The sequence below is a fragment of the Sinohyriopsis cumingii genome, chromosome 3 (genome assembly GCF_028554795.1).
Source record: "Sinohyriopsis cumingii isolate HCF-2022 chromosome 3, ASM2855479v2, whole genome shotgun sequence".
Taxonomy (NCBI): Eukaryota; Metazoa; Mollusca; class Bivalvia; order Unionida; family Unionidae; genus Sinohyriopsis; species Sinohyriopsis cumingii.
The window spans coordinates 138777456-138794525 of record NC_142963.1 but is presented as its reverse complement, the minus strand read 5'-3'; the positions used below and the strand labels follow the sequence as shown (position 1 = coordinate 138794525).

General features: G+C 42.8%; 1 protein-coding gene across 2 annotated transcripts in view; it reads right to left on the bottom strand.

Moving 5' to 3' along the window:
- The window catches only part of LOC149803949 (inter-alpha-trypsin inhibitor heavy chain H3-like), a 115370-nt gene that overhangs the window by 59657 nt on the left and 38643 nt on the right, over positions 1-17070 (bottom strand). For both annotated transcript variants that reach the window (XM_089953768.1, XM_089953767.1), the window contains exon 3: positions 14282-14392. In XM_089953768.1, coding sequence (XP_089809894.1) covers positions 14282-14392 — 111 coding nt within the window. The remainder of the gene's footprint in view (positions 1-14281; positions 14393-17070) is intronic.

The following is a 17070-nucleotide window of genomic DNA, read 5'->3' as shown; positions in this document are numbered from 1 at the left end:
CCACTCACCAACCGAACAAGATTGTACGTTTACCCACTCACCACATCGTCAGTCGACCCCTGGAAAAAGTCTATCAAATCGTGTACCAGAAGCGAGTTCGACTTCCCAATCATTTCACCTTACCGTACGGTCACATCGGTATTGGTCTTTATATAAAAAAGGAACCCTAGGCAAGATCGATAGTTCATTGGGACTACCAAGACCGAGCGAACAAGATGAATACTTTGAAAAAGACATCGTTCCAGTTTGGGGATTGTAAAAAAGCTGTATCTTCCTCTAGTGTGACTAATACTGGATGGATAAGACCCAGGCATTGCGACGGAAAATGTCCGGAAGGAAACTGCGATTGTCCATGTGGTTACCATTGTAATTGCGTAACGGAGTTTGCAGACGAGTGCGATTGTGAGCCTTGCGATGGGACCGATGCTGTACCTTGTGACCTGAGCGATGCCGTAAAGCATCATGGGAACTTTAGTGCCCCTACCCCTGTCATGGAAAGTGATGCTGTGCGTGTCAAACCTGAGGGATGCGAAAGCGATGCTGCTCGTCCTCTTGGACATTTTACTGGGTTTCGTTTTAAAGGGGAATGTCTACCTTCACGTTTACCTCCCTACGGATGTCATCCAGCCCTGAGCAAACTCCTGCCCATTTCACTCAACCCTCATCGAAACGAACCTGTGAAAAACGAATATTCGTTTCCTGTGCGTTTGTCGGAATACTGCGACTTTGAAAATCGTCTTCAATCGTTCAAAGGAAAATGGCCTAAGTATCTGGGAGGACCGACCCCCGAAGAATTAGCCAGAGCCGGATTTTTCTACTTGGGCGAAGGAGATAAAGTCAAGTGCTTCAGTTGCAGTGTGTCACTTCACCACTGGGAACCGCAAGATTCGGCCTACGTAGAACATGCTCGATGGTCACCGAATTGTCATTACTTACCTTTAGTGGGACCGAGACATTGAAGTAACTTTTTTTACCATAATAATCTGTTCATGAATACTTTACAAGAGAACATTCGTGCTTTGCCTGTGGAGTTGAGAGAACGCATTTATCGAGAGCTGGTCAAAATACAAGTGAAACGTAAAGAACAATTGCATCCGATACGTCACCGGTGTTTGAACCACTGGTACCTGAAGGCTATACAAGGACTGATTCAATTGAAAGTGTTCCATTGGACAGACATTGATCAACGACCTCCTGGTTATAAAAAGGAATGGTTTGGTATTGACGATTCTATCTACTACATTGTAAACGTATTGCATCGAATTCCAGAGGAAGAGTTAACGAATTACCAACATCTTTCACACAATGTCAACTTGGTGAAAGAGGAAACTTCTGAACGAATTGTAATGTGTAGATTAGTGACTCAACGATTTAAATTCGACACTGAAGTGAAACCATGTTTGTGCAAAGAGTACATTTCTTGTGTCAGACCAAAGAGGATTTAGTATGACCTATTCATGGATACTTTACAAGAGAACATTCGTGCTTTGCCTGTGGAGTTGAGAGAACGCATTTACCGAGAGCTGGTGAAAATACAAGTGAAACGTAAAGAACAATTGCATCCGATACGTCACCAGATCTTTAACCACTGGTACTTGAATGGTATAAAAGAACTGATTCGTCAGAAATTCTTTCAATGGTCAGACATTGTTCAAAACTTTGAGGTCGCTAATGATCGACATGTTCATGATTATGGTTACTTCGAGATTCACCTACAGCAATACATTGAGGAAGACAAGTTAAAGGATTACCAACATATTTTACGTGGAATCTACTTAGAGGAAGAGGAAACACCTAAACGAACTCTGACGTTTCGGTTACAGTATGCAAGATTTAGATTCCCTACTGGAGAACGAAGATCTCTGGCTAGAAAGTACGTCTATTGCATCCGAAAAAAAGAGAATATAAAAACAGGCTGTCATGCCACGGTTTATGTCACATGTCATCCAACAGATTCCGTGGAAGGAACTCAATGACCATATTCAAACCGTGGATCATTACCATCAATTATTACAAGAACTGTATCCATTCAATTTTGGACGACAAGTGGTGTGTGTCTTAGTGACTTGTTTTCTGGGATTTCGTTTACCAGCCGATTCTTTGTGGACTCTTTACGATCAGTACTTACCACCTCCATGGCCTTAAATGGTCACGAAAAACTCCTTTTGTTCAAAGCCTTGCGTTTTCATCTGGATACTTCTCGACCTCAACAGGAAAAAAAGATTCGTCAACTTTTAGCGACCCAAGACGTGTATGACGATGTGTGTGTAGCTTGTGACTTACACCCTCATTGGACAGATGTTCGTGATTGGAAAAAGGGGGGTTTTGAGGTTTGGACCCAAGAAGTGGCCCAGTATGCACGAGAGTTGTTCAAGGAAAAAAGTTACTTTTCAACCTGTGTTAGTGACGGTGCCAGAAGAACCCGTCACCGAGAACAACCACTCGCTTCAGGACAGGACTGTCATGGACATACCTGAAAGGTCATTCCGGGAGGACACTTGTGTGACAATACCTCAAGTAGAGACTGTAAGAACATTACACACTGTCCCTAGGACATCTTCGTTACCCAAAACATGTTGTACAGACACTTGTTTATATTTCACTTTGATTGTTTTGCTGTGTTTCATATTCCTGTACATCACTATTTGGGTTGTATGTATTTTTGTCTTTCGTGTTCATATTTGAAACATTCAATAAACGTGTTCTGAAAAAGTATATAAACTCTTGTCTTGTTTGTTTTTAGTGTCACAAGTGACATTTCTCACACCATGGCTACCTCTGCTGTCTCTGCTCCCTCTTCCTCTACTGTCAAAGTCATTGACGAACACTTAGATCGTGCCAGTTGGGAGGCTTTGTATCTTCGCCATCCCTTTAACATGCTCATTGCTGGACCTAGCGGTTCAGGCAAAACCGAATTCGTCAAACGTTTGATCGAACATAAACATCATTTGATCGATCGACCCCCTCAACGGATCGTGTGGTGTTACAAAGAGTGGCAATCGGCGTACAGCCTCTTGCGAGAAAGTCAAGGCGATTCCATCGTGTTTGTGGAAGGCATTCCTAAAGAAGACGATGGCATCGTCTCTGACTCCCGTCTAACCCATTTGGTCATTTTCGACGACATGTTAGGAGAAGACGAAGAAGAAATTAAATTGTGGTTCACGCGCAAAGGGCATCACCGTAATGCCAGTGTCGTTTACATCACCCAAAATTTGTTTCAACAAAGTAAAGCCCATCGCACCATCAGTCTCAATGCGCATTACGTGGTCTTGTTTAAAAGCCCTCGAGATAAATCGCAAGTGCAAGTCTTAGCCAAACAGTTAGGAACGCCTTGGCTGACTCAGGCGTACGACGATGCCACTCAAACGCCACACGCCTATTTACTCGTCGATTTGAAACCTACGACCCCCGAGGATTTGCGATTTCGTACCCACTTGTTTCACCACTGGTGCCAAGACGGAGGGCCTGTCCTGTACACGTCTCCGTCCTCGACTTCATTTCACTCCCCATGAAAAAAATCTATAAAAACCTCAGACCCTTTTTCGTCTGTCTCACACAGTGCGAACATGACGTCCCTTCAGTCGCATCTTCCCGTCAAATTGATTCGTGCCTTGTATGGCATCAGTCGAGAAAAAGATCCACAAACACGAGCCCGTGTCTTAGAAGCTAGTCTCAAAGAAGTCTTACGATGGTTCACGGTGACGGCACGTCAATTACTCCAAGGAATCATTCAGATTCCTCATCAAACCAAACGCTTTTTCGATCGAAACAAAGTCGCTTTGGTCCAACTGGCCGATCCCCGCATCGACACTCAAACCAAAAAACAAATCATTTTGAAACCTGGAGGGAGCGGTACTCTAGGAGGGGTCATCATTCGCTCACTCTTAAGATGGGATCCTAATGCCCCCAAAGTTATCCCCAAGACAAAAGTCCAACGAAGCCCCAAGAAGAAAAAGAAAAAGACCAGGTCCCCAAGAAGAATAACATCTCCAGTGGCAGGACCCTCCTCTTACCAGACACCACCCCGAAAAAAGAAAAGAAGCCCCCAGAAAAAGAAACAGAGAAAAAGTCCCCAGAAAAAGAAAAGTCCACAGAAGAAAACTAGTCGCAAGAGAGGCACTTCGGCCAGGACGCAACCTTACACTCGCAAACCACGACCTGCCACGGCAGTGACTGCGTCTCCGGCATCCTCACGTTCATCCACTTCTCCGTTGATGACACCCAGAACTGAAGAGTACTTGGAGACGTTGATCACACCAAGAACATCTCCGTTGATGACCCCCAAAAGAACTTCCCCAGTGGCAGGACCCTCCAATTTAGTGGCAGTGGCTGCTGCTCACAAAGTACCTTCTCCCAAAATCAAAGTCCAAGAAAGATCGGGCATGTTACAAAGTTTACTGGATTTGTCCAAGCAAGAACTGGCTCGATTTAGTCCGTTGCGTACCCCTGCACGACGTGTCATGCCTGTCCTCAAACTGATAAAACGTAAAGACAATCAGTGGCGACGCGTTCCAGTATAAAAAGAGCCTGTGACCAAGTCGGGGTATCAGTGAACTTGTAAAAAAGATGTCACCTCCAAGAAGCCACAAAAGAAAGAGACAAAGGCAGACGCGTCATCCGACAAAGCGCTTAGCCAAGCATCGACATTACCCTAAGAAAAGACACAGTCGTTCCAAGAAAAAGAGGCGTCAACAAAGGGGAGGATTCCTTGGCGATTTTGGGAAAAACATTGTCACCTTTATGACAAAGCGATAGTCCCAAAAAAAGATAAAAGGGTGTGCGTTAAGTCATCGACGTTAGTGTCTGTTCGGTGAATGTCCCGGAACGCACAAGCAAAAATGTCACCCTCCAGAAAACCCCAAGGAAAGAAAAGGAAAGGACTGCCACCACGTTTAGCTAAACATGGGGACCTGTTATCTGTCCTGTCCAAAGCTTCTTCGCCGCTACGAAAAAAACTCATTCAAACGGCCTCCAAAGAGGTCATCGATACCGTCTGCGAATGTTGTTTGAACGTTTTGAAAGGCACGATCCCTTTGTCCAAACACCAGAAACAATGCTTAGGCAAACATCGTCACGTTCTTCGCCAAATGGTTCGAAAAAAAATTCCCATTCGTCAAAAAAAGAAGATGTTGGTTCAACGTGGAGGCATTTTGCCTCTCTTGTTAGGCCCCATACTGAAAGGAGTCTTGGGAACCATGTTGGGAGGACTGATGGGAGCAAGATAAAAAGGCCTTCGAAAGTCCCAAGATCTCAGAATCGACCCCTGACAACCCCATGGAAGGACGAAAACTAGCTTTAGTGCCTTACAAACGATGGATGGAATACCATCGGTGGCAAGAACAACGCACCCCGCATTTACCTCCCAATCCCAATTTGAGCGAAATGTCCCAGTTACAACACGAATTGCAATCCTTGATGGATCGCCAAGATTTGTCCGAAACAGAAAAATCGCAAAAGTACGGTCAACTCTTGCAACGATTGCAACTCTTTCACCAGAAAGCTTTAGACGAAACAGCTCTACCCACTCTGAAAGATTTTAAGACCTTGATGAAAAGTCCAGCACCATCACCAGTACCAGTACCAGTACCAGTGGTCAAGACAGAAAAAGGAGAAGAAGAAGAGGAAGGGTTTCTAACTCCACCAGAAAAAGTACGCAAGTTAACAACACCACCTACCTCCAGAATTGGATGGATTAAAAAGATGATGGCCACCCCTTCTTCATCACAAGAGAAAAAGAAAGTGAAGACAGAAGTGAAACAAGAACCCATATCCCCTGCACAGACATCCTCCTCCTCTTCGACACCTATTGCTGGTCGCACACGCAAAGCCTTGCAATCCAAGAAAATACCCCAAGAGAAAAAGAGTAGCCTCTTCCAAGAGTGGGTGCCTTATTAACACATCAACCAACACAAAAAATGGAAAAAGTCTTAGCCAGCATTTACTACGATCCCTCGCATCCTGCAGGTTACGCAGGAGTTCAAAAATTGTATCGTGCTGCCAAAACTCGACTGAAAAGTCTCCGTTTACCTCAAGTGCAACGATGGTTACAAGAACAAGCTACCTACACTTTACACAAACCCATTCGACGCAAGTTTGCCAGAAGTCGCACCCGAGTGGAAGGCATCGATCATCAATGGCAAGCCGATTTAGCCGATGTCTCTCATTTGGCCAGCTACAATCGCGGCTACAAATATTTGTTTTGTGTCATCGACGTCTTTTCCAAATTTGCCTGGGTCGTGCCCTTGACTTCCAAATCGAGCAGCGAGTTAGTGCGAGCCCTGCAACGGGTGTTGAAACAAAGCGGTCGTCGCCCTCTTCGATGGCAAACGGACAAAGGCACCGAATTTCTGAACCAAGCTTTCCAAAAAGAATTAAAGAAACGTGACATTCATTTTTTTACCACCGAGAATCCCGAAACCAAAGCCAGCATCGTGGAACGTTTTCAACGTACTTTGAAAGAACGCATGTGGAAATATTTTACGCATCACCACACTCTGAAGTACATCGACATCTTACCGCACCTGGTGCAAGCTTACAACCAATCTTACCATCGAAGCATCGGACGTGCCCCGCAAGAAGTGACTCCCGACAACGAAGTGCTGGTGTTTGAGCGTCTGTTTGGTACGTCCCCGACGAGGGCTGTCCCCAAGAAAAGTGGAGAGTTGACCGTAGGAGATTGGGTGCGCATTGGCAAAACCAAACGCACTTTCGACAAAGGTTACTTACCTAACTGGACGACCGAATTGTTTCGCGTCACTGGACGAGTGCATGGCCGTCATCCTGCCGTCTATAAATTGGAAGACATGAACGGAGAAGTACTCAAAGGAACGTTTTATTTGCCCGAGTTACAACGTGTCACCAAAAAAGAAGACGACGTGTACGACATCGAAAGCATTCTCGAACGCAGAACCCGTAAAGTGGGCAAACGACGTGTCAAAGAAGTCAAAGTACGTTGGAAAGGATATCCACCCAGTTTCGATTCTTGGATCGACGCTTCGCAAGTCATCGACTATAAAAAGAAGAAGTGACCATCATGCCCTTTCACACAGCAGACGCAGCTACGTCGACCAGTCCTTCTTCCCCTAGTTCTTCTGTGCAAGATTTACAAAAACAACCCTTGTGGGTGTGGTGTGGAGAACGTGTGCCTAAAACGCAAATCGTCTTTTTCTGCCAAATCTTCGTGGTGTATTGTGTCATCGGGGCAGCCATCGCCAATTTGAGTTTGCAACAAGGAGACAAACAATTGTGGACCATTTTATTGAGCAGTTGCATCGGTTACCTGCTTCCCAATCCCTCCCTGAAATTCTCCTCGAACGGGAACGTTGTGTCCAGTGCCAGTGCCAGTCACCACTCCAACCACAACCACAACCAGAACCCCATTTTGGACGGAGACGCGCCTCTGACATCCACTAACCCCTCGGACAGCCACAGAACTCTGGAATTATGAGTCACCAAAACCAATTTTACTTAACCTTACCCAGTGACAGTTCCATGGAGGTGTTTCCCCACAACGCGTTGTGCTGTTACACGGCCAAATTACCTCAGGCCATCCCCTTAGATCACGAAGCCCATTGGGAAGTGGCTTTAGTGGAAATCATTCACCCGACCCAAGTCCTCAATGTCCTTCCCAATCAAAATTTTTTTCATGTGGAAGTTCATGACGAGTCATTGCAACAGGAGTTGAATAAGAAAGTCATATATGACAATAAAACCTATAATGAGAAAACTCAAAAGTGGACCTACCACTTTTTCATTTCCCCAGGCTATTATTTCAGTGGTCAACATTTGGTCAACATCATAGCTGCCAAGTTTAATGGCGTGTTTGGGAAAGCTTTGGAGCATGTTAACAAAAGTGTCACCATGGAGTACCACAAAACAGCTCGTCGCTTCTCGATGAAATTTGAGCGGAGTAAAATCATGTCCATTTTATTTTGTCCTGAATTGTTTGACATGTTGGGCGGAGACATGAACCTGAGAATGAACATACTCAAGAACAACGAATTACCCATCGTTTACGACAACGAGTCTTTTAGCAAGTTATTTCGTACCCCAGTAGAACTGAACCAAGGACTGAATTTGATGTTCGTGTACTCCGATGTGGTGGAGTACAACGTGGTGGGACACACCTCCGTGCCGTTACTGCGTGTCATTCCTTTCAAAGTGGATTCTGCCACGAACGCTGACGAAGAAGGTGGAAACACTTACCACGTCCACCGCGAATTTGTCCATCCTCACTATTTGCCAGTCAGCAAGTCGTATTTGGACACGGTCAACATTACTATAAAAGGAGATCTGGGACAAAATATTCCATTTACCAAAGGAAAAGTCACGGTGAAACTCCATTTTCGAAAACGGTTCTCTCACGATTCGTAAGTAAGTCATGTATCCAGTGTACCAAGGGGTTGCACGACAGCGAGGACACGGTTTAGGAGACATGTTAAAATCGGCCTTTCGTTCGGTGGCCCCGGTGTTGAAACCGATGGTGACACGCGGATTGCACGCCTTGAAAGATGCGGCACTGACGCAAGGCAAAGAATTTCTCCAAAATGTCATCATCGACAAACAAAACCCTAAAGAAGCCTTCATGAGGGCAGGCAAAAATGTCCTGCTGCAAACGGGTAAAGACATTTTAGGCCGACGAGACACACCTATAAATGCCCTGCACGCTACCGAGTCAGGCATTCAGCAAGGACAAGGCAGAAAGAGACGACGAAGAAAACACCCTTTCACCAGACTTCAAGCTAGAAAAACCAAGAAAAGAAGAACCGTTCGAGACTTAGACGTTTTCGATTATTGAGACACAGAAAAAAATGATGCACCGAGAGTCATGTGCTTGTTCCAAGACGGAACTGGATATGTTTGCCATGCCCCCCACCATGATGACGATGCAAGAATCCCAGTGGGTGGAATTTCATCCCGTCTCCTCTTTGACGGATTCCGCTCCCATCGAGTTCGAAATCAAAGGACAACCCGAAGATTACATCGATCTGAATAGCAGTTACCTGTATTTGAAAGTCAAAGTGATCAAAACTGACAACACCAATCCTGGAGCCAATGATAGGGTAGCGCCCGTCAACAATTTCATGCATTCCTTGTTCAGCGAAGTGGACTTGTACTTGAATAACAAACTGGTCAGCAGCAGCATGGATACTTACCCATATCGTGCCTACTTGGAAAATCTCTTGACCTACGGAAAAGAAGCCAAGAATACTCATCTGGATGCTTGCGTGGTATGGAAACCTGACACGGCAGGTGCAGGCACGTTTAGCGACACAGCCCTGACAGAAGATGACAATCCTCACAATGTGGGGTTTAACACACGTAGAACTAAAATTTTGCAAGGACGTAGTTTAGAACTGATGGATCGTTTGCATTTGGACATGTGGTTACAAGAAAAGTATTTACTGAACGGAGTTGATATTCGCCTGAGACTGAATCGTAGCACTGCCGCTTTCCATTTGATGGCCCATGCCAACGAATACAAAACTGTTATCCAAGAAGCCAGACTTTACGTACGCCGTGTGGAAGTGTTACCTAAAGTGGGAAACGACATCAGTCAGACGTTGAGCAGAACGACCGCCAAGTATCCCATACGACGTGTGGAAGTGAAAACGTTCACCATTCCTGTTGGACAGCGATCCATGATCGAAGATCATCTGTTCCAAGGACAGTTACCCAAGCGTTTGATCGTTGGTATCGTCAGGAATTCAGCTTTCAATGGACTTCACAACGAAAATCCTTTTGAGTTTCGACACTCTAGCGTGTCCAAAATCGAAGTCAGTCGTGACGGCAAGACCTTGTGTACACGACCCTTTGAGCCTAACTTTGCCCAGAACAATTACTTGAGATCGTACTTGTCCCTGTACGAAGCCACCGGACAGTTAGGAACCAATACCAGTCACGGTATTACGTACGAAGATTATGCAGGAGGCTACGCTTTGTGGGCTTTCGATTTCACTCCAGACCAAGGCAGCGACGAGGGACATTTCCACCCTATAAAATCTGGCCAGATTCGTGTGGAAATTCAGTTTGCAAATCGAGACCCTGCTGATCCAACGTTGAACGTGATCTTGTATGCAGAATTTGACAATACGATAGAAATCAACAGTTTGAGAGAAGTCATTCTAGATTACTAGAAGCCATGGAAGACTGTTATCCCTCTTTACCTAGTGAAGAAACTTTGGACATGAAATGTGAGGAGACCGTGGAAGGAGAATCCCAAGACAAAGACGAAGAAATTGTCATGATGAAGTCGAGATGGCCAGAACAAGAAGCCCATTTAGTCTCCTGTTTTGCCAAACACTTGGTCGACAAAATGACGGAATTGATCAAGAAAAATTGTTATGGATGTCAAAACGATCATCCCAGTCAAATTCAACACGATAAATGCCTGATGTTGAGTCAAGAAGAAAAATTGGACGAGTATCTGGACGAAGCTTGGAGTCTCATCTCAAACAAAGACGTGTTGCACCAGTGGTATAAAGACTTGCGTGAACATTCTTGTCCACCATTAACCACTCAAGAGATCCATCGTATCGAAGCTCTCCTGAATCAGAGTGAGGAAACAGAACGAATAACCGTTTATTCGTCAGACATTTTCAAGCAAAAAGTCAGGATCGAATTGACGACTTATTATTACCTGTGAAGAAGAAAAAAACACAAATCAATGGATACCTGGGAACTTTATTACCTTTTGAACCATAGTTCGTATACGGCTTCTTGGAATCCTGTCGTCTGTGCTAAAGATGAACTCCCTCATCGCAAACCTAAAGACCATCAAGCTTACGTGATCAACACGGACGAAAGTCATCTCCCAGGAACCCACTGGGTAGCCGTCTACTTTCCTCAAGAAGGATGTGTGGAATATTTCGATTCGTACGGATTGCCCCCTTTGGAAGACGATATCATCGACTTTATGAGAAGAAATGCTCAAACCACCCGATTCAATAACGTGAAATTACAAGGCACAGATTCCTTGGTGTGTGGACAGTACTGTGTGTATTTTCTGCATCATCGCAGCCTGGGCTATTCCTTAGAACATTTAGTGACTCATTTCGATCCTCGTTCTTCTGCTAGAAACGATGTGAAAGTAGATCGATGGTTTTGTGACCATTATGCTTATCTTTTGTCTCAAGCTAGGAAACGTAGTGTCCATCAATGGCCTAATGATTTCCAACAGTGGAAATCACAATTTCATTCACAACGTTGTCAGCCCTGTTCAAAGTAGTTAGTATTTGAAGAAAAAAATGTTTGTGATTAGAAAAAGGTTGTTAGATGTTATAGTGTTGGATTATTGTTAAAAATGTTAGAAATGTTGTTGTTTAGTGATAAGTGATTTTTGAATAAAAATGTTGTGTTTTGAAAAAAATGCCTTTGTGGTTTGTTTAGCTATAAGAATATTGGATTGATGCTCTTTCATTTCTTACTATCCCTCTCATGAACGTTGCGGCTCGAAAACCGTGTGGGGGATGTTTTCCTTCACGTCCGCGCTTTCACTATAATAACCGGGGTTGTTTCCAGTCTAACCATCCATTGTCGACTCATCCTCCTAAGAAGATGTGCTCCAAACTAGCTAAGCTCAACGAAGCCTACGTGAATTTGCATAGGGTCAGACACAGTCTGATACCGAAGCCAGAAGAAATAGAGAATGTGAGAATGTTAAAAATCACTGAAGACCTAATAGAAGAGCTCTTCAGAGAAGAAGTGAACAGGGAAAAAGAAGAATGGACAGAGAAGTACAGACTTCAAAAACAGCAGCAACAACAAGAACAGCAGCAGCAGCAGCAGCAGCAGCAGCAACCTGAACCTGACAGAGGCTTTGTCGATGTCCGTATCGACACCAAAGAGTTCTTCTTCTCTTTCCGAAGAAGCAGACCTATTGCCAGAAAGTCTATCCTCAGAGGACATCGCATTCTTAGAAACTAAAAAAGAATGCCATAGCAAAACAAAAAACAGCCCTTTTCAGGGCTACCCAATACTCTAGAAAAGAAGTAATGATCCATTTGCCAATGTGTGTAGGTAGAGTAGTGTGAAAATAAACACTAACTCTTTATTGATAGTGAGAGTGTATGTGTTTGTGTGTTTGTAAGTGATAAAGTAGGTTGTTGTGGATAGTAGATTAAAATGATGTCTTTTTGGTGTTTGAGGTGTATATTTGGGGTTAGATTGGATTGCTTTGCTTATGTGATAGTCAATTGAAGTGATGGGTAGCATAAAAAAGTGAGCGAGTGTTTCTTTTAGGTCCGCGCGTTGTTGTTGTTTCTTGGTCATGATCTAGGTAAGATGGATTTTATGTTTTTAGGGGATGTTTTCGTTCACGTCCGCGCTTTCAGTATAAATTGAAACTCGTTCGGCAGTCCAGCTACCCTTGTTGATTGATCAACACCAAATATGAACACGAGACTTGAGAAACTGTTGGAGCTTCATGTGCATCTGGAATATGCCAGGCGCATATTAAATGAACTGGCCGCGGAAGCCATTGTCGAGGAGGGAAGGATAAGAGAGGAGGAAAGAAGAAAAAAAGAAGAAGAAGAAAGAAGATATAAAGAGGAAAGAAGAAACAAAGAAGAGGAGGAAAAGGAGAGAAGAAATTTCAAAATCCCAGAGAGTGAAAATTGGGATTCTGAAGCGACATATCCTGCCTCTGCTCTCTCCCCCAAAAAGGTAAAAAGTAACTGGGGGATAAGATGTGTATGTGGCGCCAGGCCTGGAAGGTGCCACCATTAACCAGGTGCCCATGAAGTTCCAAACAAAACAGCCCTTTTCAGGGCTACCCAATACTCTAGAAAAGAAATAACTATCGATTTGCCAATGTGTGTAGGTAGAGTAGTGTGAAAATAAACACTAACTCTTTATTAATAATGGAAGTGTATGTGTTTGTGAGTTTGTGTTTGTAAATGATGAAGTAGGTTGGTGTGAATAGTAGATTATGGGTTTCTTTATTGTTTCTTAGAGTATGTGGAGAGTATAGTTTGGGTTTGATTATATGAAATGAGAAAAGTGGGGATGTTTTCCTTCACGTCCGCACGTTGTTAGGTTATGATCTAGGTAAGATCCATTTTATGTTTTAGGGGATGTTTTCCATCACGTCCGCGCTTTTTGTATAAGAACCCACAGTATTCGTGGTTCAAACCATTCTGCAAAGAATAAAAAAGAAGATGGCTTCAAACCACCTTAACAAAATGGAAAAATTGCAAAACGTCATGGACAATTTAGGAATGTTTGAGCAAATGTTGGTTAACCTAAACGAGGATCACTACTCATATAGTCCCCATAGAGTGAAGATGGAGATAAACAATTTACGAAAAATGAAGGTAATCATCAGTGATCTGTTAAAAGAAATAAAGGAGGAAAAGGAGGATGAAGAGGAAAGGATAAGGATGAGAGAATGGAATGAAAAAATTGAAAAAGAAGAAGAAAATGAAAAGAGGAAGAAAGAAGAGGAGGAAGAGAAGAAGAAAGAAGAGGAGGAGGAGAAGAAAAAAAAGAAAGAGAAGAAGAGTGTAGGAGATAAAATAAGAACTTGGTGGAGGAAAAGAAGAAATTAGAAGAAGAAGAAAACCCAAAGGCCCTTTTCAGGGCCAGTCATATTTCTCGAAAAGAGATAGTCTTTGAATTGCCTACCCCTTTTTTTAAAAAAATTTTAAAAAATCCCATGTTAAATTCCCCTTGTCCGTAGATTGTCCCACGATTTATTCCCATGTTAAATTCCCCTTGTCCGTAGATTGTCCCACGATTTATTCCCATGTTAAATTCCCCTTGTCCGTAGATTGTCCCACGATTTTTCGCCATGTTAAATTTCCATTGTCCGTAGATTGTCCCAAGGGGTTCTGTAATGCTAATTCCCATTGTCCGTAGGGTATCCCTATTCACTACTTACGTTTCAATATTTACTTAATTGCATTACAAGGTCTGGTCCATCCGAGTGGGTCACCGGCATAAGATTCGTCATATAACATGGATATATAACATGGATATATAACATGGATATATAACATAGATAAAGAAGACTGCAATATAACATGGCTGTATAACATAAACAGTTTTAGTTCTTTAAACCGGTGTGGTGTGGTGTGTCTGTGTGTGTGTGTCTGTGTTTATGTCTGCGTGCGTGTGTGTGTGTGTGTGAGAGAGAGAGAGAGAGAGATTAGCCCGAAAGGTTGCTACGCTCAATATAAGGAGATAACAAACCATAATGGGACTGCAAGGAGGAAAGACAGAGTAAAGATGGATATACGGCTATGCATAAAGACAAATGGGTGTTGTGCTGATGTGCCCTTACCGTTCTTTAATATGGGCCGCACTTTCTCCTCTACTTCTGGCTGCCTCGTACTGTGTCTTTGCCTGTTCTTTTTCTTTTATTTCTCCAGCATACACAGTATCATTTATCTCCCTAAACGAAAGTTAAAACAACAGTTAGCTTGGTGTACTCCATTATACACGGTATCATTTATCTCCCTAATCGAATGTTAAATGTACAGTTAGCTTGGTTTGCTTAAACAGTATTGCTGTCGATAATATGCTGAAGGTGTCGAATACATTGTTGCATAAATACAGACTGAAAAGTGCAATTTAAATATAGACATATCTACATGAATGTGTCAATTTCATTCAGGAAATAGAGAGGACCAACTAGGCATGAGATCGCTCACTCCATTCTCACTAAAATTACGATCTACTTAAAATACTTGGGTCTGAAAAGCACAGATGATAAGTTATGTTCTAGTGAGCTTTTGAAACTCCTGAACCATTTCGTCCTAGGGACAGTTATCGTTAATAACAATATTTTCCTAGTAAAGATTTCACTTTCAGAAATAATCAAGCTGTGATCAGATTTGAAAATAAAAGGGTAAACAAAACATATCCCTTATATATGAGTAGTTAAGTGGGATACCCTACGTACAATGGGAATTAGCATTACAGGGACCCCTGGGACACTCTACGTACAATGGAAATTTAACATGGCGAAAAATCGTGGGACACTCTACGTACAAGGGGAATGTAACATGGCGAAAAATCGTGGGTCACTCTACGTACAAAGGGAATTTAGCATGGGGGGAATAGAGTTTGGGTTTGTTTAGGGACAAGGGGAATTGAACATGGGATTTTTTTTTTTTTTTTTTAAATTTTTTTAATTTAAATTTAAATTTAGGCAATTGAAAGGCTATCTCTTTTCGAGAAATATGGCTGGCCCTGAAAAGGGCCTTTGGGTTTTTTCTTCTTTTAACTTCTTAACTTTTTCCACCATCCTCTTATTTTGTCCATCATTCCTTTCTTTTTCTTCTTTTCTGTTTCCGGCGTCCAGTCCGGGTGGCCCATGGCCCGGAACTTCTCTTGGATTTTCATCCAGTTTGTGTTCAGTTTTTCTAGTTCTTCCTTTTTTTTCTATTTTCTTCTTCTTTTCTTTCCTTTGACCACTTTTCTTTGATCTTCTTGACCTCTTCGGTCAGCACATTCCTCATTAGTTCTTCAGCTTTCTTAAGTTTTTCTAACCCCCACTTCGCGAAACACCAATCTGTCCATTCTGCAATGTCTTCTAGAAAGCACCTTGCACTCGTCACATGATCTATTGCTTCTTTTAACTTACCCACTTTCACATACGGTAGGTTAATTAAACCTCTGATTCTCTTCTCCTCATCCTCTATCATTTCTTTTACAATATTTGCTGATAAGTGTAGGCTGGTTACTTGTCTTGAGACGAAGTCTTTTGTCACTGCATACCTCCATTCCTGTTCAACCCTTTCTGCTACAATCAATCCATCTACCATCCAATACCAACTTCCCATAAGATCGTTGTATAAAGCTGAAGCTGCTGGCATCTTCTTGTTTGCTTATTCCGTAGAATGGGCTCCAATGACCAACACTGTTAGTTTTATAGTGAAAGCGCGTACGTGATGGAAAAACATCCCCTAAAAAACATAAAATTGATCTTACCTAGATCATGACCAAACAATGCGCGGACGTGAAGGAAAACATCCCCCTATTTTCTCATTTCATATAATAAAAACCCAAACTATACTCTCCACATACGCTAAGAAACAATAAACAAAATCCATAATCTACTATCCACACAATCGTACGTGAGCGCTTACAAAACCCTAACTATACTCTTCACCTACGCTAAGAAACAATAAAGAAACCCATAATCTACTATTCACACAATCGTACGTGAGCGGGTACAAACACAAACACACAAACACATACCCTCACACTATCTTAAAAAAGAGTTAGTGTTTATATTCACACTACTCTACCTACACATTGGCAAACTGATGGTTATTTCTTTTCTAGAGTATTGGGTAGCCCTGAAAAGGGCTGTTTTTTGTTTGGAACTTCATGGACACCTGGTTAATGGTGGCACCTTCCAGGCCTGGCGCCGCATACACATCTTATCCCCCAGTTACTTTTTACCTTTTGGGGGGAGAGAGCAGAGGCAGGATATGTCGCTTCAGAATCCCAATTTTCGCTCTCTGGGATTCTGAAATTTCTTCTTCTTCTCTCCTTTTCCTCCTCCTCCTCCTCCTCTTCTTTGTATCTTCTCTCCTCCTCTTTGTATCTTCTTTCCTCTTCTTCTTTATATCTTCTCTCCTCCTCTTCTTTGTTTCTTCTTTCCTCCTCCTCTCTTATCCTTCCCTCCTCCACAATGGCTTCCGCGGCCAGTTCATTTAATATGCGCCTGGCATATTCCAGATGCACATGAAGTTCCAACAGTTTCTCCAGTCTCGTGTTCATTTTTGGTGTTGATCAATCAACAAGGGTAGTTGGACTGCCGAACGAGTTTCAAGTTATAGTGAAAGCGCGGACGTGAAGGAAAACATCCCCTAAAAACATAAAATTGATCTTACCTAGATCATGACCAAAAAACAACAACGCTCGGACCTAAAAGAAACACTCACTATTTTTTTATGCTACCCATCACTATTTTCAATTTTTTTATAAATCACTTCAATAGACTATCCACATACTCAAAGCAATCCAATCTAACTCCAAATATACACCTCAAACACCAAAAAAGACATCATTTTAATCTACTATCCATACCAACTTACTTAAGCACTTACTAACACACAA